The following is a 21,887-nucleotide window of genomic DNA, read 5'->3' on the forward strand; positions in this document are numbered from 1 at the left end:
AGATCCTGCAATAATCCGGATGGGGGGTCACTCATGTAAATGGACGACTGCCGAGGCGTGAGACCACACTCAGGGCTAATATCCTAGTCGGTTATTCCATACTTCACAGCCTCTGGATGGCAGACTGTTTGCTATGTAATCGTATTGCCTAACATACCACATTATTATTGAATGGTCATCATGGGTGACCTGAACTTTCCAGACATCTGCTGGGAAGAGCAGTCAGCCACGTCTGACCGCTCACGTAGGTTCCTAGCCGAGATATGGGACCTCCATCCAACCCAGGAGGTGCACAGCCCCACCAGGAGAGACACCTTGTTGGATCTGGTGCTGGCCACAGGCGACAACCTCGTGTGAGGGCTGCGATGCTCGACCACCTGGGCGACAGCGATCATCGTCTGCTGCAATTCACCATCCAGCGCAAGGTGGCAAAAGCCTCCAGCAAGGCAGCAGCCCTGGACTTCAGGAGGGCAGATTTCAATGAGGTAAGGAGAATAGTTGGGGAAGTACTGAGGTCCTGGAGGGAAGGGGAGTTGAGTATCCAAGAGGAGTGGTCGTTCCTTAAGGAGACAATCCTCCAAGCCCAAAGGGAGGTAATCCCAACAAGGGTCAAAGGGGGCAAGAGGGCACAAAAGCCCTCATGGCTCACCAAAAGCATATGGGAACGTCTCCTAGCTAAAAGGGAGGCGTATACCCAATGGACGGGAGGGGCCATCACTAGGGAGCACTATCCAGCCCTTGCTCGGGGCTGTAGGGGGGTGGTCAGGAAAGCCAAGGGGAAATGGGACTAGGACTAGCAACCCGGATCAAGGACAACAAGAAGTCCTTTTTTAAATACATAGGGGGCAAAAAGAAGGTACCCGGTAATGTGGGAGCTCTGCAGGACATGCTAGGAAATCTGGTTGTCGTACCAGACGACAAGGCTAACCTATTTAACAATTTCTTTGCCTGCATTTTCCTGAGCAGGGACCAGATCAGTCCGTCCACCGGAACACCCTCAGGCCCCGGGGGAGGCGCACCCAGGCCTGGGGTCAGTGAGGACCTAGTCAGGGAACTTCTGGAGGGACTGGACGTATTTAAATCAGCTGGTCCTGACGACCTCCACCCCAGAGTGCTGAGGGGATTAGCAGAGGTCATTGCGGGACCCCTGGCACGGCTTTACGGGCATTCGTGGTGCTCTGGTGTGGTGCCAGAGGACTGGAAAAGGGCCTATGTGGTTCCCATTTTCAGAAAAGGGAGAAAGGAGGACCCGGAAACTATAGGCCAGTCAGTCTTACCTTGGTCCTGGGGAAGCTTTTTGAGAGGGTTATCCTGGCGCATGTCCACGAGGGGGAAGGAGGGGAGATTATGCTTAGGAGCAACCAACATGGGTTCATTAGAGGCAGGTCCTGTCAGACCAACCTGGTGGCCTTCTACGACCAGGTCACGAGATCCTTGGACACAGGTGTCGCGGTGGACGTAGTCTTTCTGGACTTCAGGAAGGCCTTCGACACTGTCTCACCCATTCTCATTAAAAAACTAGGGGACCGTGGCGTCGACACCTACACTGTCAAATGGTCACTAACTGGCTGGAGGGCTGCACCCAGAGCGTGGTGGTGGATGGGTCATTTTCGACCTGGAGGGGTGTGGGCAGTGGGGTCCCCCAGGGCTCGGTCCTCGGACCTGTGCTGTTCAACATCTTCATCAGCGACTTGGACGAGGGGGTAAAAAGCACCTTGTTCAAATTCACAGATGACACTAAGATGTGGAGAGAAGTGGGCATGCTAGGAGGGAGGAATAGGCTGCAATCAGACCTAGACAGGTTACAGGGGTGGGCGGATGAGAACAGGATGGGTTTCAACACTGACAAGTGCAAGGTGCTGCACCTGGGGAGGAAGGACCAGCAGCACACCTACAGGCTGGGGAACTCCCTTCTTGTCAGTGCAGAGGCAGAAAAGGATCTTGGGATCATTATTGATGCCAAAATGAACATGGGCCGACAGTGTGGGGACGCGGTCAGGAAGGCCAACCACACCTTGTCATGCATCCACAGATGCATCTTGAGCAGGGCCAAGGAGGTGATCCTCCCCCTCTATGCGGCACTGGTCAGGCCACAGCTGGAGTACTGAGTCCAGTTCTGGGCGCCGTACTTCAGGACGGATGTGGACAGCTTGGAGATGGTCCAGAGGAGGCCACCCGCATGATCAGGGGGCAGCAGGGCAGATCCTACGAGGAGAGGTGACCTGAACCTGTCCAGCCTCCACAAGAGAAGGCTGAGCGGGGATCTAGTGGCCTGTCACAAACTAGTCAGAGGGGACCAGCAGGCATTGGGGGAGTCCCTGTTCCCCTGAGCACTCCCAGGAGTGACAAGAAATAATGGGCACAAGCTGACAGAGAGCAGATTCGGGCTAGACATCAGGATGTGCTACTTCACAGTCAGGGCAGCTAGGATCTGGAACCAACTTCCAAGGGGAGTGGTGCTGGCTCCTGCCCTGGGGGTCTTTAAGAGGAGGCTTGATGAACACCTTGCTGGGGTTATTTGACCCCGGTGCTCTTTCCTGCCATGGCAGGGGGTCGCACTTGATGATCTGTCAAGGTCCCTTCCAACCCGACCAACTATGAAACTATGAAACTATGGATTAAAAGCCAAAATTAAATGCCCTCTTAATTCTAAAGTCAGAGATGTGTCTCTCCATCAGGTTCCAAAATGTCGCAGGTTAAAGGCATGGGACTATGGCTCTTCCTGCAGGTCAGTGCATCATCTGGGAGGAAGGACAGCCGAACAGCTGAAGACACACAGACCCACTGGGTTAAGCTCAGGGAGTCAGCTGTGATGCCGTTGATCAGCCAAGCATTTGAGAAGAAACAGGTCTCCCTCGCAAGTCCGGATCTAAGGAGTGGATAGAGGAGCAGAGATGTGCACAGACGAGGAGGCTGCTCCAGAAGGTGAAGGGCCCTGCAAGGAGGGGAAGGGAGAGGACAAGCACCAGGGAAGACTGTCCTCAGCCTGGGCCACCAGCTCATTGAGCCCCTGGAAGGACAGTGGTTTAACACCCGAGCTGCTGGTGAGACCCACCACCATGCACCTTGGCATGATTCAGCCCCGAGGAAGTCCAGACCCAGATGAAAAGCCTTGCAGCCAGTCTGCTGAACGGACGGGAGACCCAACAATTTGAAATCTGCTTCATCTTGATGGACTCCCATAAAGAGGCATTCCCAACACACGCAAAGAAACCAGCTTCCATGCTGAGCCCAGCACAGCTGCAGATAGGGACTTTCCATATTGAAATCCCTATCTGACGTCTAAAGGTCATCCAAGCCGAGCTCATTCAGAGTAGGTTCTGTGTCTAGATTACGTAACATAGGCTCGTTCATTATTTGGACCATGGTTGCACTTAGAAGCACCAGTCATGGACAAGGACCCCATTTGTGCCCAAACACAGAGCAAAGAGATGGCCCCCAGCCCTAGGAGCGCACGATCAAAGATCAAGCCCTAAAAGCTTAACAACCGCACAAGGCCAACTCTCTGGCCAGCAAGACGCTGGTGCAACATCCATGTCCTTAGACCACCTAAAGACAGGGCTCGGAGGAGGGAGCCTCCGGGGCCGGCATAGCCAGCCTCACTAGCCCTGTCGATCACACAAAGATCGTGGGGATCTTTTGTCAACTCGTCCCCCTGCCACACCACGGAGACCAACCAGCCCTAAGGATGTGCAAAAAGAAAAGCATCAGGGACATTTCAGGCTTGAATCAATCTGACCTTCCAGCTCCACGGGGCTCGGCAGTGAGCCGGAGGATAGGGGATCTCTGAAATGAGGGTGGAGTATCCCTGCAAGCAGAGGGGAGTCCAGCAAGAATGACGAAAGTAAGGGCGGCACAGGGAGATACAGATGTCGAAGCCAGGAAAAGAGGATAATCATGGCCAGTGGAGCTAACCCCTCAACCATAAGTCTCCTCTTCCTACTACCTGGGTCTTCCTGATACCGAGGGTCAACACGCCCTCGTCTTTTTGTGCAGGTGCCAGCTGCAAAGGATGGTCTTTCCCAGCTTGGGTATCAAAAGTGCCCAGTGGTGAAGCCAGGGCATCAGTAGAAAGACTGCCACGTCCTCTATGCTTGTTCTGCCCATCAATGCAAGGGCACAGAGCAAAGGCACGAGTGCATACCCAGGCCTTCGCCCCCCACCCAGGCAGCTGGCAGCAGCCGTCTCTGAGCTGCAGCACTTCCCACAGTGTATGGAGGGAGGGCACCTACAAGTCACCAGGTGAGGAGGGACCGGATGCCACCCCCACCAGCCAGACCCTCCCTGGGCTGTGCTCTGCGCGGAGAGCAGCTTGGTGGATTAATGAGGAGGGACGATTGATTGACCCGGAGACTGCACCAAACAAAGGGGCTCCGGCTCCGGCAGTGAGAACAACGGCAGTAAAAAAATTAAATTAAATTAAAAAATCCATCCTGTCTCTTTGTCTCCAGGTTGGGTTCGCTTCGGACGGGGCTGCCAGTGCTATCGAAACGGAGCACCTTGCCGAATAATTCAGTCACCCTCCTCAGACGCCTGCGAAGCAATGCAACCATCGTTCCCCCATCGTCAGCTTGGAAATGCAAGGTCAGGAACCTGCACCCCCCCCCAAAGTCTTACCACTAACCCATCCGTCCTCTCCAGACTCCCCGGCAGGGCAGCAGCGTAGCAACCGGCTCAGAAACCTGAGCCCCTTCGAGGAGCAAAGCGATCCCAGCTGCTCGAGCTCAGCACCTGCAGCGACGTTTATTTTGTTAAAAGGAGGCATGTATCGGTTTGACAAGTCCCAGCCCAGGGCTCCCCATCCGCGAGGAGCAAGCTATATATCAACAGGCTCCCCCCGGCGCTGGAGATGCTGCCCAGGCTTGACGAGACAACCGCTCTGTCCGTGCGTGTTATGCCTTAAAGTGAAATGATACCTTCCAAGGTGGTGGAGGGGAGAGGGAGGCTGGGGAAGCTCCCGGACTTTCTTTTTGATGTGGTTCAGCGAGCGCGTTTGTCTTCCCTCCTCGCTGGCGTGACAGAAGCCCTCGCATCCCCCCACGCGGACGGCAGGAAGGCAGGCAGAGGGTACCGATCGCCTCTTCGGTGTGGTGACCCCCAAGGGGATCAAAGAGCAAGCGAGTGCTGGGCCTTTCACCCGGGGAGCTGCACAGACTTAACTCAGTCTGATGGGAACAGGCCCAAACAACAGCACCGACATGCCCCAGCATAGCTGAATGGGTCATGCCCCCCATCCAGGCAGGCACGATGCAGGGGTTTACACCGCTCGTCACCCGGCGTCACTGGAGACAGGATGCTGGATCAGCAGGGGCATTTTGGGAAGCAAGTGTCCCAGCGGCTGTACTGGAACGGGTGCAGGATTGGATGGACCCTGGCTGCATCCAAGTCACTGGGAGTTTTGCTTTTGGCAGCAGAAGCAGCAGTCATGGCAGTGCTGGATGCGTCGGGTCACTGTGACCCCCCGAATAGGAGGCTCCCTCTTCTACTAGTTGGCGCAAGGGAGCCAGGAGGCGCCGGACTGGAAATCCCAGCTTCCCAGAACTAAGCTTTCCCATTGCAACCCGGAGAGCGACCAGCTGGAAGACCCACGATGGGGAAAGAAAGGTGCCAGCTGCAAAGGACGGCCTTTCCTGGCTTTTCTACTGGGCTGCAACATGGAAACCAGTTCTGCCATTCAGTATTTCAGCTCCAGGTGACGCAGTACAACTCTTATACAGAGCAACACCTGCTTCGTTCAAATAGGGACTGGTGCTACTGCTGCTCAAGTCCCTGGAAAACCTCTCCTTCTCTGCAATAAGGGGAGACTGAGCCAAGTCACAGCAGTGGCCAAGCATATTAAGCATGCATCGTTTAGGCTGCTCCGAGCCAAGCACAGAGCTGGATGGGGGTGGTGATTTCCCCAATGGTTACAGGCAACTAGATCTGGGGTGTCAGCCAGTGCCCCATCTCTGCTGCAGAGCAGCGATATCTGTACTCCTGTATCTATATCCCCATCCACAGGGGATGGGGATACAGATACTATAATTAGTATCAGTACTACAGTAATATAGTATTGGGACTATAATTAGTATTCCTAATATCTGTATTCCCATCCTCAGTTGTATGGGGTGGAGGAAGGGCATCACTACTGGAGTCCATAGAGCCGAACTGGGTTGCACTAACGGCAAATCTAATGTGCATTGTCTGAACGCACTTGAGACCTGCAAAGCCACTTACTCCCTGACCCATTTCCACCGCCCCTCTTTCAGACCACTCATAAGTGACTTAGATCATAGAGAAGCAAGGCTGGAAGGGGCCTCAGGCGATCAACTAGCCCAGCCAGGGGTCGAATCTGCAACCTGGGGTTATTACTAGCATCACGCTGTGACCAACGGAGCTAAAAACATGCCCTGTCACAATTCCCAGTGCCACGGACCTCCAATTTCATTTAAAAGGCTATTTGACAGCAGCATCAGAGCAATCTGGTGAACTTGTGGGATCTCCTTCAATGAAGGTTTTCAAGAAAAGGCTGGACGAGCATCTGTCTGGGATAGCAGACTATAGCAGATGACCTCTGAGGTCTCTCCCAACCCTTTGATTTTATCACTACAATGCCACTCTCCCATCCCCAGCTGAGCTGTGCAGCACATTCACCGAGTCAAGATCACAGCTTCTTGCTGAGAAAGGAAAGCACCAAATGCAATGCCTGGCATTTTAATACCCCACATCCTCCGTACCCATTGTTGGGAGCAAATGATCCAAATCGGTCACTTCAAGTCCATGCCAGGTAATAAATTAGCCGGAGATTACAGCAAGGGGTACTCAAGACAATCCCTGGGCAGGAGCCTTCCTTCCAAACTTGCCTTCACAGCCTCATGCTTGTTGAAATGCCCTGCAGCCCTGGAGAGCGGACCATGTCACCTCTGGGACCGAATCCGATGATGACCGAATCCCATAAGCGTTTGACAGCTATTTGATGCCCTACATGAAACCAATTCAATCAGCCCTAATTCTGTCTCCAGCGGACAGGTCCCCGCACTGCAAAGCTGCCGCCAGCTCACAACCGCAATGGAGAGGCCAAGGGTGAATGGTCACCGCGAGAGCAGATCCCTTGCGACCTGGTTTGACACGCAGCAGCTAACCACGTGGTCCCTGAGCTGGAGACGGTGGCTACTCCCATCAGTCCGGCGGGGCCAAACCTCCCCAGGGAAAGCTCGAATAACCTGGATCCTTTTCACCCCATATCTACAAACAGTGATGGTATTTTTCCCCCACTACCTCCCTAGCACCCTGGGCATCATCATCCTGCATTGGCTTCCACCCTGGCAATTGGATTCCAGGTTTAATCCCCAGGAGCCCCCATCCCTTTTCTGATGCCTTCCCTTGAGCTGGGACATGGGGTTTTTGTCCTCCTCCAGCAGGTCCTCATCCGAGGTCTCACCCGCTCCTCTCCTTTGCATTCATGCAGGCCAGCCCTTTTGCCACTGCTCCCCCCAAATTTCGAAGGCCACAATGTGGAAGACACATGGGCCAAGGAGGGAGAGAAAACATCCTTTGAGATTTGCAGGGGAACACCTCAAAGCGCAAGGCTGCTACAAAAATGAAATTAAAGCAGATGAGAAAGAAGGCAGACCTCCCCCACGCCTCGCCCCTAGGGATAACGCAGAACACATTTCATTTCATCTCTCCGAGTGGTCCTGCAGGAGCGAGAGGAAAACACCCCTGCTGCGATCTATCACCAGGCCGGGATGCTACCGCAGCATGACAGGCCCGGGAAGCCAGGCGGGAATGGCCTAAGTGCCCTGGTCATGCATCCCGCTTCAATTAGGGGGACCCGTCTGCCAGCCACATTAGACAGGACACATGGCCAACTTCTGACTAGTTGAAACAGGGTGATGAACGGCAACGAGGCTGCTGTTGAACCCCAAACTGAATGGTAACAATTAGGGAAGGCGTGTAAAATGAATGGCTGGGCGTGGATGCACACGATGAAATAAATGGTCTGCTTAGTCTAGGAAAAGATGAGACCTGCCATCAACCGAGCGGGCCTGGTTCTTCAAGTGGCTTCCCAGCCCTCAACCTCCATTGCACTTCAGCCACAAAGCCCCTTAAAGCACGAAGAAAATAAGCGTCAGCAGATTGGAAAATAAATTGTTCACGGATCACTCGATAACTGGTGACGCGGGTGATAGGAAAGCGTGACAACGCACAAGGAGCTCATTGAACACATTCACCTTTCAAGTGGCAGAAGGACGGGTCCCGATTCAGACAGGCTGATAAAACAACCTCCTTGGTGTCGGACTTACAATCATCAGGGCCGTACCCCCATAAATTCAAGTGAGATCTCCGATGGCCTGAGCGTGCACTGCAGGGGCTCAGGGCAAATGACAGCCCTGGGACGAGTTGTCATCGGAGGCCAAACTGAACGAAGACTCCTGGTAGTTCAAAGGGACCTAATCAGGTTAAATGTCAATATGGTGTCCATAATGAGCTGAGCTGGCAGCAATGCCTGCATTTACGATGCCTAACATGTTAGGCCATGCATACGATGCCTAACATGTTAGGCCATGCATTTACGATGGCCTAACACTTTCCCACGGTGTAAGACATTTATAACCCCGCTCACGGTGGGACAAACTCTCGCTATCTGGGTGCTTTCAGCTGAACGTCTGGGAAAGTTTCAGTGCAACAGTTCAGCCAGTTTAGAGAAAAACTTCTTCTCAAGGGATCCCCTAAGGTGTCCTTTGATAAAGAAAATGCAAATTGGGGTTTAGTTTGGCCAAACACAATCCTGCATAATGGCCCAACTGCTGCAATTCAGACCCCTGCGGTTATAAGAAATGCTAGGGGGATCTTGAATAACCATCAGCTTACGTCTCAGTTAGGAGACAGCAATCCCAGTCCAGTAACATGTGGCCAGGACAGGGGGCTGGTTTAATACCGACAGGGTATCACAAAATTGTAAGGTTCAAAAGGATCATCTAGTCCAACCTCTTCTAGAGAGGACAGATTCAGGGTTTGTAAAGCATCTCAGATAGGTGCCTGTCCAGCCTCTTTTTGCTCAACATCTTCCAGTGACGAAGATCCTGCAACTTTCCTAGGCAGCTTAATTCATCAGACACCTGGAGATTTGCTAGCCAGATATCACCCCAGCCCAGCCTGGCCTAGCAAAGAAGATCTGATAGGAAAAGAGAGCAAAACAGCATGGCTTTTGGCATGATGAGTATTATTCACAGGTCACTAGATTCATCTGTGATGCAATCCTTGCTCCCTAAAGGTTAATGGAAGATTTCCCTTTCCTACTGCAGAAAGTGCAGGAGATTTTCTATGTCTTGTGGGATGCTCCCAGCTCCTTTAGCTGGCGCTTCAGTGGCATGGCTTCTGCACGGGCTACTCGCCTGTAGCTCGCAGGATCTGGCCATTGCATTTTTGTTCCAGGAACCAAAAAACAGTGACATGAAAGAGCTACAGAAACATAATGATATCGTCATAATTGTATTGCAGCGTGCCTAGGACAGGCCTCAATGTCCAGTCTAGCAAAGTTGGTGCTTGAGGATCACCAACTCCATCCCGGGAACATTGGTTCCAGCAAAGAAGCTGGCATGTCTGCAGCGATCTTGCATGAGGCACTGTCTGAGCACAAAACAACGGGCAGTCCCTGCTCCCAGGAGACTTACAGTCCCAGCAATACCTTAAAGGCACTGAGGCCTCCTGGTGCAATAAATCTCAGTAATTTCCCCCTGCCTCGCACTGCTGCTTACACCTGTATCGAGCAAGTGCAAAGGGAAGACCCGGGGGCAGCATTCCACACGCCCGCCGCAGAGGTGCGAAGGAGCCAGCCCCCTCCTCGAGCAAAACTGATTTCCCCTGCAGCTGAAGGAGCCGCGGAGCAGAGCAGATTCCTGGCATAGCTGCAACGTGTCTCGTGCGTGGAGCGACTCTTCGCCTTCCACCTGGGTCGGCAGACTTATTGCATGCAGACCTGCTCCTTCAATGCCTGATGGACAGACTTCAAGGTAACAGCAAAACACAGACGATTAGCGCACAGATGCTGACCCCAGCAGGGATAGCTGGAAGGCATTGCTGTCGATACGAGGATGACGGTCTTTCCGTAAATCGGGAGGTCATCGGTGAGTCCACAGATGACTGAGAAGGTCGACCTGCGATCCATACATCCGACTGCAGACGTGAAAACCAGTTGCAGGGGGAAGGAGTAGGTCCTGGTGATCATAGAAACCAGAAATGATAGAAGTTAAGGGCTCCCAGACCTTTGGTGTCTATTTGCCTCAATAGTGAGGCGTCTTTGCTCAAAACGATCGATGCCTTGTCATGCATCGTGGCACCATTGGGAATGATTCAGTGCTCGAGTCTCCAAGGTATAAATGGTACTATCTATCGTATCTCCTCAGAAGTGCCTTACTGGGGGACACACAACTAAGAGCGCACGCTTGAGCGAATAAGCCCCCAAAGCAAGAGGCAAGGACCCCCAGCAGAGGCAGTCAAAAGCAGGCAGCAAGATCAGCCTCCAGCCAGCCCTTCAACCAGGTAGTCGCACTTCCTTGAATACAGCCACCTTGATTCACAGGGCGAGAAGAGCCACAATGAAGGTCACTTCTTTTCATTTTGCCAAGAACTGGCCTCCCCTTCTGCAAGCAAGAGCGTGAAACAAATGGCCCACGAAGCTTGTTGTGGACCACACAACCCATCTTCAGAGCTGGGCCATAGGTGTATTGCTGCGGCTGCAGAAGCTGCTGCGGGTGCCAGCACCCAGGGGGTTAATCCCAGTGTCACTGCCCACTGAATTTCTGCAATTTGGGCATCAGCTTTAACCCTCCAGGTGCTGGTGGTGCTGACACAATGGCTCCAAAAATTGCAGCAAACAGCAGCCCTGCAGCCCACATCCAGGGGCAGGTCACCCAGCCCCTGGCTATGGCCCACCCCTGGCTGCGGACAGGAAGCACGGCCTGGCAGCTCCTTTGCATTTGACATCCCTGTCCTAAAAGGACATCGCTGAATTAACAGAGGCTCATTTAACAGCATCAAGAAGGAGCAAGGGCATGAAAAAGCTCCTATGGGGAGAGATGGAGATTTCAAAATGATCCCAATCAGGGTTTAATTAATGCCTACCTCTCAGAGACCAGGAGGAGAGCTAATGTGAGGGGGTGAAGATTAGCACCCGGCTGCTACCCGTGAGATGGTTCAAACTTTCTCGGCATTATCTGTTATGGGCCACTTTCAGGGATAAGATGCGAGGCTTCGTAGCTCTTGGCCAAGGCAGTCAGAAAATGCTCATGTGCTTCTGCCCTTCCTAGAGCAGAGCATTGCAAGCCTGGCCTCCCGCAGGGAGCTCTTATGGAAATCATGAGCGTGACAGCTGGTTTTGAAATATGGACCCTTCAAAGATGGTTGCGTCAATGTTACGTGCGCTATGGTGTATCCTTATGGGTTTGCTAGCAATTACTCGTGGCTAAATTCAGGAAGTCAACTCACAGAGGAGTCATTTCACGTAAATTCCCAATATTGTTCATGCAGATTCTCTACCCTTTGAACTTTATAAATGGATAGCTTTAATGCAGGGAGGGGGTGACAGCTACACAGTGCGAGAACAGACAGACCGAGGCCTGCGACCAACAGATGGAAGTTCGGCAAGAGTCAGATAAACTTGTGATCGACTGCAGTCTCCATGCAGAAGCTGGACAAGAGGCGTGCAGAGAAGCAGCTTGGGGTTTTTTTCCACGACAGGTTCTTGGGATAGGGTTTCTGTTGTGAATAGTCAGTGGTGGCGGCGATCCCTCACGTCAACGATGACCTCTACCACGGTTCATTGATGTCAATGAGTCCAATCCTTGAGCCACAGACCCATCTGCAGAAGTTGCAGGTCTTTCTGCAGGAGAAAGTAGGATGCAGGCTGGGATTCCTCTTTTTTCCCTTCTTTTGCTCTCTCCTCTGATTTGATGAACCAGGCTGCCGCTTGGTTGGCATTGGAGTTGGTTGTGAGGCGGCTTTGAGGTTGGCCTCCATTTGCTCGAGGTATCCCTTCAACGTGTCCTTGTAGCGTCCCCTCGGGCCACGACTAACCTGGGAGCAGAGCACTTGTCTTGGGAGCACTTGTTGAGAGTCAGGCATCAATGTCTGGTCTAGCAAAGTTGGTGCCTGAGGATCACCAACTCCATCCTGGTAACACTGGCGTCAGCAAAGAAGCCGGCATTTGCTCAGCAATCATCCCATTTGATGTGGAGGGTTTTCCAGAGGTGTCGTTGGTGATACCTCTACAGGCTCTTGAGATGATGATGGTAGGTCACCCACATTTCACAGACATGGAAGAGCTAATAGTAATAAATAATACTGGGCTTTGTGGAAGCTGGCCAGTTATTGAATAACGCCACAGTGAGCCCCATGTGAAAGCAGGATTGCAGTACTGAGCTGCGGATGTGACCAGAGTGAATTAAAGAAAACTTCAGCCCAAGGTCTCCAGTAGGAAGGAGGGGAACACAGTTCCCCCAGCCAAGAAGGATGATAGCTAGAGAGCCCGAGACTTAAGAGGGTACCAAAAAGGGGACAGAGATGCATTTAACTCTAATGCCAATGTGATCCCCAGACTCTTCGCAGGGATCCCAAAAAAAGACCCCATCCCAGGCTCACTCAAAACCAGGCCCAGGTTTGTACAAAGGGTTTGGGGCCCTCAAGAGGGAGCACAAAAATCCCGTTTCAGATGAATATGAAGTGAATTTTGCAGCTGTAAAGAAACCCGGCTCTTTTCACATCATTTCTGGTGTCCCGAGGAGCACCATGCAGAGCTCACAACGTATCCTGTCCGGGGGAAAAAATAACAAAAACACAAACGATCAGAAAAGAAGGGATGAATGAACACAAACTGCAAGTGAGCCCCAACAACAAAGACGCGGGTTCAGTTTGGATCCTTCCCAAAGTCTGAGACTTTTTGATCTACATCTCTGGGTCAGCCCCATTTCCGAATCACTCCAGCTGTCTCTCGCTCTTGCATTTCCCCCAAACACTAGGCTTTAAAGCACGCTTGTATTGAACATCACGTCCTGCAAGATGTTCGCAACATAACTCGACGCAACTCAGAGAGGTAACAAAAAAGACCCCGATACTGGGTACAAGCTGGGGGGATTGTCGTACCCGTGTGTGGTGACCTATTTGCTGCCTTCACCAAGGTTGGGACATCTGTGCACGGAGGGCTCAGGTCTTTGCTGCATCCAATGTTGACTGGGTGCTGGAAATGTGGGAGAGATGAAAAGGATGTGGCTGTGGCGACACGACCCTTGAGGATGCTCCAGATCTGACCCTATGGGTCCACCTTTTCCAGCCTATGTCCTACCTGCCCCAGTCCACCCGGACTGCGTACCCTGGCCAGAAAAGGAAATTATATAGTGCTGGAAGGTCATGAAGGCTGTGTATACTAATTATCTCAGGGATTTCTTCCCCAGTGGGAGACATGCTAGCGGGCTGTTCATGCCACCTATCCCACCTCTTTGTGCAGAGGATCAGGACTAGGTCCCACAAGTTGTACCCCCAGCGCCTCTCCATCACGCAGCCCTGGCTGAACATCTCTTTACCCAGCAGGTGGGGAGGAGGGGGTACTATCAGGTAAGACCCTCCAGCACTTGCCCCTGCTCCTTTCCCTCCTGCCCTTGCCCTGCCACCCGCAGATGCATGGGACAACACCCTCCTCCCATCTCTGCCCAGGGCACACAACTCGGTAGTTATGACTCTGTAAAGACGGCTGGGGCGAGGGGAGGTCTCACACATTGGCTCTAAAAAAATCACCCCCTTTTATAACAGGGTGGGGTGGGAGATCCTGCAATAGAAGATCTTGCAGTAGAAGAATATAATAGGGTGGGGTGGGATCCTGCAATAGAAAGTGGAGCAAGTTGGGGTTTTTTCCCCATAGCAAATAACCACAAAGCTAGTAGCAATAGGCTCTGCCTGCATCAGGAAACAATGTGGGACAGAGCCGGGGAAGCCTCAAAACGTGATAGGCGATGCCACAGGGGAGGCTTTGGAAGCAACATTGCCGGAAACATTCAAGGTGAGACGAGACATCCATCTACCCCGATGCCTTCAGGATATTTTAGTTCTTCCAAAACAATTATCATCACCGGTACTGTCGCAGCTGTCAAGACTGCTGTAATCCCTGACACGTCTTCTCTCTCTAGCTAATGAAGACATAAGCTTGTCTAAGTCTATGCTAATCGTGCTGTTGGTACAAGAGAAGATATCACCCACAACAGCCCTAACTGAGTTATTTTAGGGTGCAGACACTCCAGTAATATCTCCCTTTACAGGAGTGTGAACATAGAAAGCACACAATGAACAGCCCTGAATCAGGATAAATTACTAGTCTGGGCTACATTTAAAAAGTCAGCATTAAGCATGGATGGAAGTAGCCAACAGGACGGTAGAGATGAGGTGTGGAGGTCTGAGATAACTTCATGTCCTTGCTTTTTTCTATGAGTTATCCTTTCACGGTTTCTTTTTGAATTTTTCCGGGATTTTTTTTTTTCTGGGGAAGGATTGAGGACAAGAGCAAAAAATGAAAGGGAATATGATCTGGCTTATTATTATTATGAGAAACTAGTAGTAGGAGGAGTAATAATGAAATCAGACCTGTTGGTTTCGTATTTGGCAAGTTCCTTTTTGCACCCGGCATCACTTTACAACCAGAAGTCTCAACCTACCAAAAGAAAGACTCGGAGGATGGCATTTCCAGTCATATCTAGACGCAGAAGATCCAGAAATCTCACGAAGGATGCTGCCTCTTGTGGGGTTTCCAATTCAGCTTTGCAGACCCAAGAAACCCAGATGCCATAAAGAAGTTATTCGAAATGTTTGGATGCTGATAGTGAAGCCAAAAGCACGCTCTGAACATTTGGAGTTTGGCTGTCCCTAGCTTGAGACACAAACGTGACTAATTCGGCCTCCTCTTGCATCTACATGTGCAATCAGTGCACACAAATCAACTCCGGTGCTTATTTCTCTGGAGTTTTTTGCTCCTGGGCACGCCATTTGAATGTGCAGCCAGGAGCAAATAACTCCAGAGCAATTAGCTCCAGAGTTTATTCATGTGCAGCACATGGAGCCTGGTTGGAGCAGCCCCGCAGGTCAGCCTGCCATCCTGGGGCTGCTCCGACCCAGGTCAATATGCTTTGGGGGATTGCCTGGGGTATGAGGGTGTTTCAGTGTGGGGCTAGCCAGCAGGCAGGGCCCGCCCGGAGTATAAATCCAGGCAGAGCCCACCCAAGGTGAATACCATTTATTAGCAGAGCCCCAATCCCCTCTTGCACACTCCCAAAGCTAAGTGACACCAAGTGCTTCTCATACAACAGGATGGCAGTCTTAAATGCACCATCTCCCAGGTCCAGGCCTCCCACCCTCCTCCCCTAGGAGGGATGTCTTATGTACCACAAGGTTTCAAATCTGAGACACCAGAAAATCAGGAATGATGCCATCAGTTCAGATTATCCAATCTCCATCCACATTTTGACCCGAATTTGCACTCTGGCACCCTCTGCAGTACTGACCCAGCACTAAATGCAAATCTTGAAAGTGCCTGAAGCTTGTTAAAATAAAAATATTATCATTGTGCCATGGACTGTCTCCACCAGGGTCATCACCAATGATCAAAAAGGCCCAGTGATGCTGAAAGCTATGTCCTTTGTTACTCAGCCTGGACAGAAAGGCCTGCCAGTGCATTGAAACGATACACAGGCACAGCCCAGGCTGCTTCAGGAGAAATGAGGGATTATTTGGCATGAGCTGCCAAACTGAAAATTTAAAAAACAATGGACCTGAAACAAACACTTTTCAGCTTTTTCATCCTCTCCCACTCCCAAGCACAGCAATCTGTTCCGTGCCCAATGAAGTTTTGGAGGTGGGAGGGGAAGGTAACCCAAAATGAAATGATTATTTTTGCTTTTGGGTTACTTTGACTTTTTCTTAACTTTTTTTTTTTTTTTAAATCAGGTTGTTTTTGGAAGGAAACGATTGGTATGCCTCTCCAACGCTGCATTTTCTTCACCAAATATCCCATTTGCTGAGCAATGTTCTCCTAGCTCTATATACCTCTTCTGTGGGCAAACAAGGTGTGTCCATGACCGGCAACTTCTACCGGCACCCAATTCACTGCCCAAGGAAAGAAAAGCGGACTTCGTTCAGTGAAAAGAGTCGCAGCAGCTGTGCTGGAGGAGTTAAACGTGGTGCTGCCCGGAGATGGCTCCTCTATTACCTCCCCTCGACCTCTCCGCCAAGGCCTGGGCTCTGGGTTGTTTAATGAAGATTGATTTCCGCAGGGAGGCTACCTCTGTCTAGACTCTTTACGAGCCACCTGGCATTGCATCCACCCACACAAGCGCCTTCAGGACCCAGGCACGGAAAAATTCCAGGCAACGAAGGAGCACGGATATTCAAGCAGATTTCCACGCTTCCACGGGACGTCTCCCAACTGCCCTAGGGGCCCTATGGCAGGCGTGTTATAACCGCTAGGAGCCAGAGCTAGTTTTCGGGGTGTCTATAGGAGAGGGGCAGCTGCTTGGAAGATGATAAGCTGAGATTTTTCTACGGTGACGTCTAATCCTAAAGGGCTCGGATGCTTGGTGCAATAACACGGGGTCCTTACCTAGTTACCTACAACAATGTGTTAAGACCAGAAGGGGAATGGACCCTCAGCACAAGTCATACGGCAGCCTGGGGGCTGTTTTAATTCGGGCCATCAGCTGATGTAGCCAATTGCTTTACTACAGGACAGGGCCGGCACAAGGACGTCCTAGATACGTCCAGGGCGAACAAGGACATACCAAAGCGACAGGCAACTACAGGCGTGCAGGCGACAGGGCCTACAGGGCACGGGCTCACCTGAGCCAACCAGAGGCCCAAGCCCATGGATAAATCAGGTGCTGGGGACAATTCCAGCTTCCCACCCTGATCCGACAGGCTGTCCAGCAGTTCCCAGTTCTTCTGGGGACTTGCTGTGACCCAAGAGACTTCCCGAATAGACGCAAGGCCACTGAGCAGAAGGGGATACATGCCAGGTTCAGTGCCCGGGCAAAAAGGAGCAAGACCCATAAGAAAGAGGGTGCATACCAGAGAGAGGGGACGCTCTGCAGCTCCCTGCAGTGCAGGGCTAAAGGAAAACCAGGCCTGGAGAAGGATGGTAAAGTCTAGCTGTAAATTCAATCCCTTTTGTATGAATAAAGTCAGTTTCTTAAGAAGGAAGGAGAAGTAGTTTCAGTGAAAAAAAGACATTTAAATACTCTGCTTGCAGGTAACCAAGGGAATAACTCAAATGCATCAGCTGCGGTCATTTGTTCCCCTGTAGTTCTTGGGCAGGAGAATCTAGCCCCGTTGCAGATCCTGCTTGCACGGCCCTGGCGTAAAAGAGACCCTGGCACAGGAAGAACATCAGGACAGACCTCGAGTCCTACTGAGTGATCGGAAAAAAGAGCAAAGAGTGAGGAGCAAAACAACTCCAGCTGACTAAGGCGGCTGTCAGAGGAACAACAGGAAGGGCATCTGTTGTAGAAAAAATGCCAGGTCTGCAGTGGTGGACTTCTCTGTTTAACAGGGCTGTCACTGCTGCTTCCACCAGTGCTGTTAACTGTGTTATTGGACCTTCAGCGCTCGCCAGAAATCAAGTCCCTGCCGCTTGGCACTGTAATTTGTCACCAGCTTGTCTCCCCTGGCCAAGGTGAATGGTAACATGCACCCGTCGCTCCATGTGCACTGAAAACTTAATGCTGTGCCTGCGATAAGGAACACAACCCATCACCCACATGCACATAACGGGCAGGAAGATGGCTAAAGAAAAAAAATCTCCCTTTCCCCCACGGTATTGAATCCTCCTCAATCACCTGAGCTCGCTGCAGCAAGCGCCTGGTGCCTGAGCACGAGAGCAATGAGACGGCCAAGTCTGAGTTAACAGTGACATCAGGGAAGGGGAGCTGGGAGCCAGAGAAGAGGAGAGCGCTCAAAAGACACTGGAGAGAGAAAATGTGTTGAAATGCAGGGGCAAAACTCCCATGGGACTTTAGCAGGGCCAGGATTTCACCCACCTGCTCTGCAACAGACTTAGGGGATCATAGGAAATCATACCATAAGGGATCTCCACGTTGGCTCCATGTTGCTCTTGAGGGGCTGTCACCAAAAAAGACCCTGTCCGCCATAAGCAACACTAGAAACTACTATTTGGGAGAGGTCGGGCAGTGCAGAGCGTGCCCGCCTGCCTCCGCCCCTCCCTGCCACAGGATGTTTCAGGGCTGGCGCATGCTGATGCTGTGCACGAGGCGGCGGAGGAGCACGCAGCGGGGTCCTGGGCGTGGTGGCGCTGGAGCCGGTGTCACCAGCCCAGTTTGGGGGGCTAAGCCCCATTATAGGGAATAACTCAACAGCATCAGCTGTGGTCATTTGTTTCCCAGCTCCCATTCCACATGCACTAAAGCAGCAGGGAGGATGCTCCAGAGATGTGCCCGTTCCCACTCTCAACCGTGCCGGAGGCAGAGATCTCAAGAGCAGCGGTGGTGGGAACCATCCCTAGTATAGGATCCCGCCTGATGTGTTTCCGGTATTGCTGTATGCAGAGAGGGAGTGAATGGACATGGCTTAATTCTCAGCGGCAGCTTTAAGACCCGCCTGGAGCCAGTGTGGACGTAACCCTATGGTTGGACATGGGGCAGCGTGCCAAAAAGGATGGGGCTTTCCTGCACATCCGTCGCCCCCAAATAACTGCCTGCATGTACACTCTTACCCAGTTGTAAGTGGAAGCAAAACTGATGTAACGTAGTCCTCCTGCATGAGCTCTTTCATCGTACAATGTTTGTATGTTCACGCCCTAAGACAAGAATGAGGCCGACAGCTCAAATCTAGTTTAAAGACCTCCCTTCGCCATCGCTGTGATGAAGAGAAGCTCCCTGCATGCGACTGACTTCTCTTTCTTCTGCCCCAAACCATCCCAACACTAAAGCATGACAGGGTTATAAAAGAAACTTCCTTAAAACCAAGCCTGCGACATCTGACATGTGTGATGATCACTGATAACTACAGCTCATACCTCATCTGGCTTGGTCAGTGCTTTATAGGGAAGGTTGGCTGGTTTCCTTTGGCCTTGCTGCCACCTCTGCCAGAATTTGGTGAACAGGAACTTCTCCATGGCATTCGGGATCGTGTCGGGGTTAGTCAGCCCCTGGAAATGCTTAGGTGGGAGAGCATCTATGTATCTGGAAAGGGAAAGGATTTGATAGTGCATTAGGAGACTGTTTCCTCCTGGGTCATTTGAAGGGGACCTCGCTAATGCCCTAGCAGAGAGTTTCTATGCCACTTAATCCCATAATTAGTATTCTGGATGTAGTCTATGTAAACTCTGCTGCAGACAAGATCCTAAGCTAAGCAAGACGTGCATCTCATAGGGATGGAGTAATAAAAATGAAATCTGTCTCGTGGTACATCTGGGCTGTAACTGTCTTGCTGATACACTTCTTCTTGCCCAAGATGAGACATTGCATCAGTTCAATATCCAATGAGTCCCCTGCAGTGGGATGGGTTGGGTGACCTATTCGAGACATTACATACGGAAGATACATATTAGATCATCCAATCTACCTCCTTGCCAATGCAGGAACTATAAATCATCTTCCTATTTCTTATGATTTCATCCAAGCCCTGCTTTATCAACGATGTAGTATAGAAGAACGCTTATATACTGGCGTATTATGCTGGTTTATTTCCACTAGTATGACAAAGGTACCTTATACAGCCGTCCATTTCTGTTTTGAAAGTGTCTTCATATTCTGCCAAATCTTCTCGCAGGTCCCTGTCAGAGCGAGGGAAATCTTACATTATTTTGAACCACAGGGAGAATTCCCCAGGAGACTCAATATGACTTGAGCAGCAAAGCAAGCATCCTTGCTTATATCTTAGCACAATACTCAGCACCCAGCATGCTGCCGGCTGCCTGGGGAGCTGGCACATAAAGGGCAGTGTGCAAGGATTTTGCTGCGCATCTCCTGTTAGCATTAGCATGAGTCACATAGCGTCATCTCTGCTCGTGACACGAGAGGAAATGCCCATATACTTACCCTACAACAAACAGGAATGTCTTGCGCACATGCCTCCAGGGTCCTAGCCTGGCTAAATGGCTCCTACCTACTCCTTGTTCCTAAATGCCCCGTCACACAATGCCATTAGAAGTGAAAAAGTTTTCCCACGTCCCCAGATGCATGACTGTGGACCATTATGTATGGCACTACAGTCTGGACTCATAGCAAGACCCCTAGCTGGGGTCATTTGATCCCAGCATTCATTCCTGCCCATGGCAGGGGGGGTCGGACTTGATGATCTGCTCAGGTCCCTTCCGACCCTAATATCTATGAAACAACTATGAGAAAGCGGCATTCCCTCCTCTGATGAAGAGACTGATTGCATGGTTTGGATGCACCTACCTAACCCGGACGGAGGCATTCCCATAGGTGTCCATGGTATGCCAAAGTTCACAGGACATGTGCCAATACCTCCGGGAGAGGGAACTCCTCCTTCCCAACCCCAAATCTGGCCATCAAGCTATGCCCATGGGCAAGCTGGTACCACGTAAGTCCTCGCACACCACAGACAGATGGGAAGGCCTCACGCTCCTTACAGTATTCTGCTGTGGAGGTGATGGACGGCGCTCTCTGTGTCATCTCTCTTGTGCTGCAGTCTCTCCAGGAAGATCCTCCTCGCTGATGTTTTCAGATCCTCCTTGGTTTGGCTTGAGTTCATCACATCAGCCACCGATTCCCCGAGCAGGGCCCAACTGAACGAGGACAGTGCAGAGCAGCGCGGCGGGTCTCTAAGAAGCACATCGTCCAGGGTCTCCACGGCCGTGGCCTGTTTGATTGCAGTGGCGTAGCGGTTATCCTGAGCCAGTGGGTTGCCCTTTGAAAGCAGTTGAGGAGATGAGAGGGAGCAATAAAGTGCATGGGGTTTAGGACGACAGGGTGCTCCGAAGCAATCTCCCTTAGCCTGAGCAAGTGCAGCCCATGGACCTGCGTCAACAACCAGATGCACTGACACCTGTTTGGGACCCATAGGAAGAGCCCTCAGTATTTAGTCTCGCTGTCCACAGACCCACACAGGGGTCGGGGAACAAACCGGTTCACTTCCCAGCAGCCACTGGGGCGTCCTTCTCTTAGGGAGACTGGGTTATAACTGGATTATAACTGGCCAAGCTGCACTCCACAGCCCTTTTATTCCAGGGCACAAATCTGCATGGGAGCTGCGGAGATCTCTTGGTGTGCTGCTGACATGGCCTCCGATTGTGCACGCCTGCTTTTTAGCATCCCTCTCTCCTGCCCTTCCACCAGCATTTTATTGTTGATGGGAGTCTTACCTGAAGTTTGAGGTGTCTCAGTCTGTGAAGCCCCCTGAGCACGTGCAGGGTATACTGCAGGCAGGCAATCTTGTTGCTGGAAGCATCCAGTATGTTGAGGGCCAGGGAGGAGGAGAGGGGCAGCAAGCTGGAAACCCGGTTCCTCTGGATGTAGAGTTCGCAGAGCTGGGGCAGATTCTGCACGCCTTCCAAGGAGCTCAGCTGCAGCAGGGGGGAAACAGGAAAGGACACAGGCTGTGATTCCCAACTAGGACTGAGCAGGGGATTGTTGCAAAAGTCAAGCATCAAAGATGCACTTGGCTTGAGTTTGGGGGAAGCGGGTGGAGCCATGCATCAAAGCGACGGGTTTTGCAGGATACGGCAGGGTCAGAAGGCCCATCGTCTTAAGGCAAAGATGTCATCCCACCCCTTGGTCCACATCTGGATCACAGGGCTCCTTACAGGTAGAATCTGGACATGGAGACGGTGGTGGGTGAGCCACAGTGACTATGAGGGTTACTGGAGCCGTCCCTCACCCCTCACCAGACAT

The 21,887-nt window shown here is 51.7% G+C and overlaps 1 protein-coding gene across 1 annotated transcript in view; it reads right to left on the reverse strand.

Annotated features, from left to right (window-relative positions):
* The window catches only part of LOC102576054 (uncharacterized), a 43,244-nt gene that overhangs the window by 7,296 nt on the left and 14,061 nt on the right, over positions 1-21,887 (reverse strand). Inside the window, exons 6-9 of the mRNA XM_059725743.1 lie at positions 21,359-21,559; positions 20,627-20,904; positions 19,739-19,804; positions 19,046-19,211 (exon numbers count right to left, since the gene is read on the reverse strand). Of these exons, the coding sequence (XP_059581726.1) occupies positions 19,046-19,211; positions 19,739-19,804; positions 20,627-20,904; positions 21,359-21,559 (711 nt within the window). The remainder of the gene's footprint in view (positions 1-19,045; positions 19,212-19,738; positions 19,805-20,626; positions 20,905-21,358; positions 21,560-21,887) is intronic.

This window comes from Alligator mississippiensis, chromosome 4 (genome assembly GCF_030867095.1).
Source record: "Alligator mississippiensis isolate rAllMis1 chromosome 4, rAllMis1, whole genome shotgun sequence".
In the NCBI taxonomy this organism is placed as follows: domain Eukaryota; kingdom Metazoa; phylum Chordata; order Crocodylia; family Alligatoridae; genus Alligator; species Alligator mississippiensis.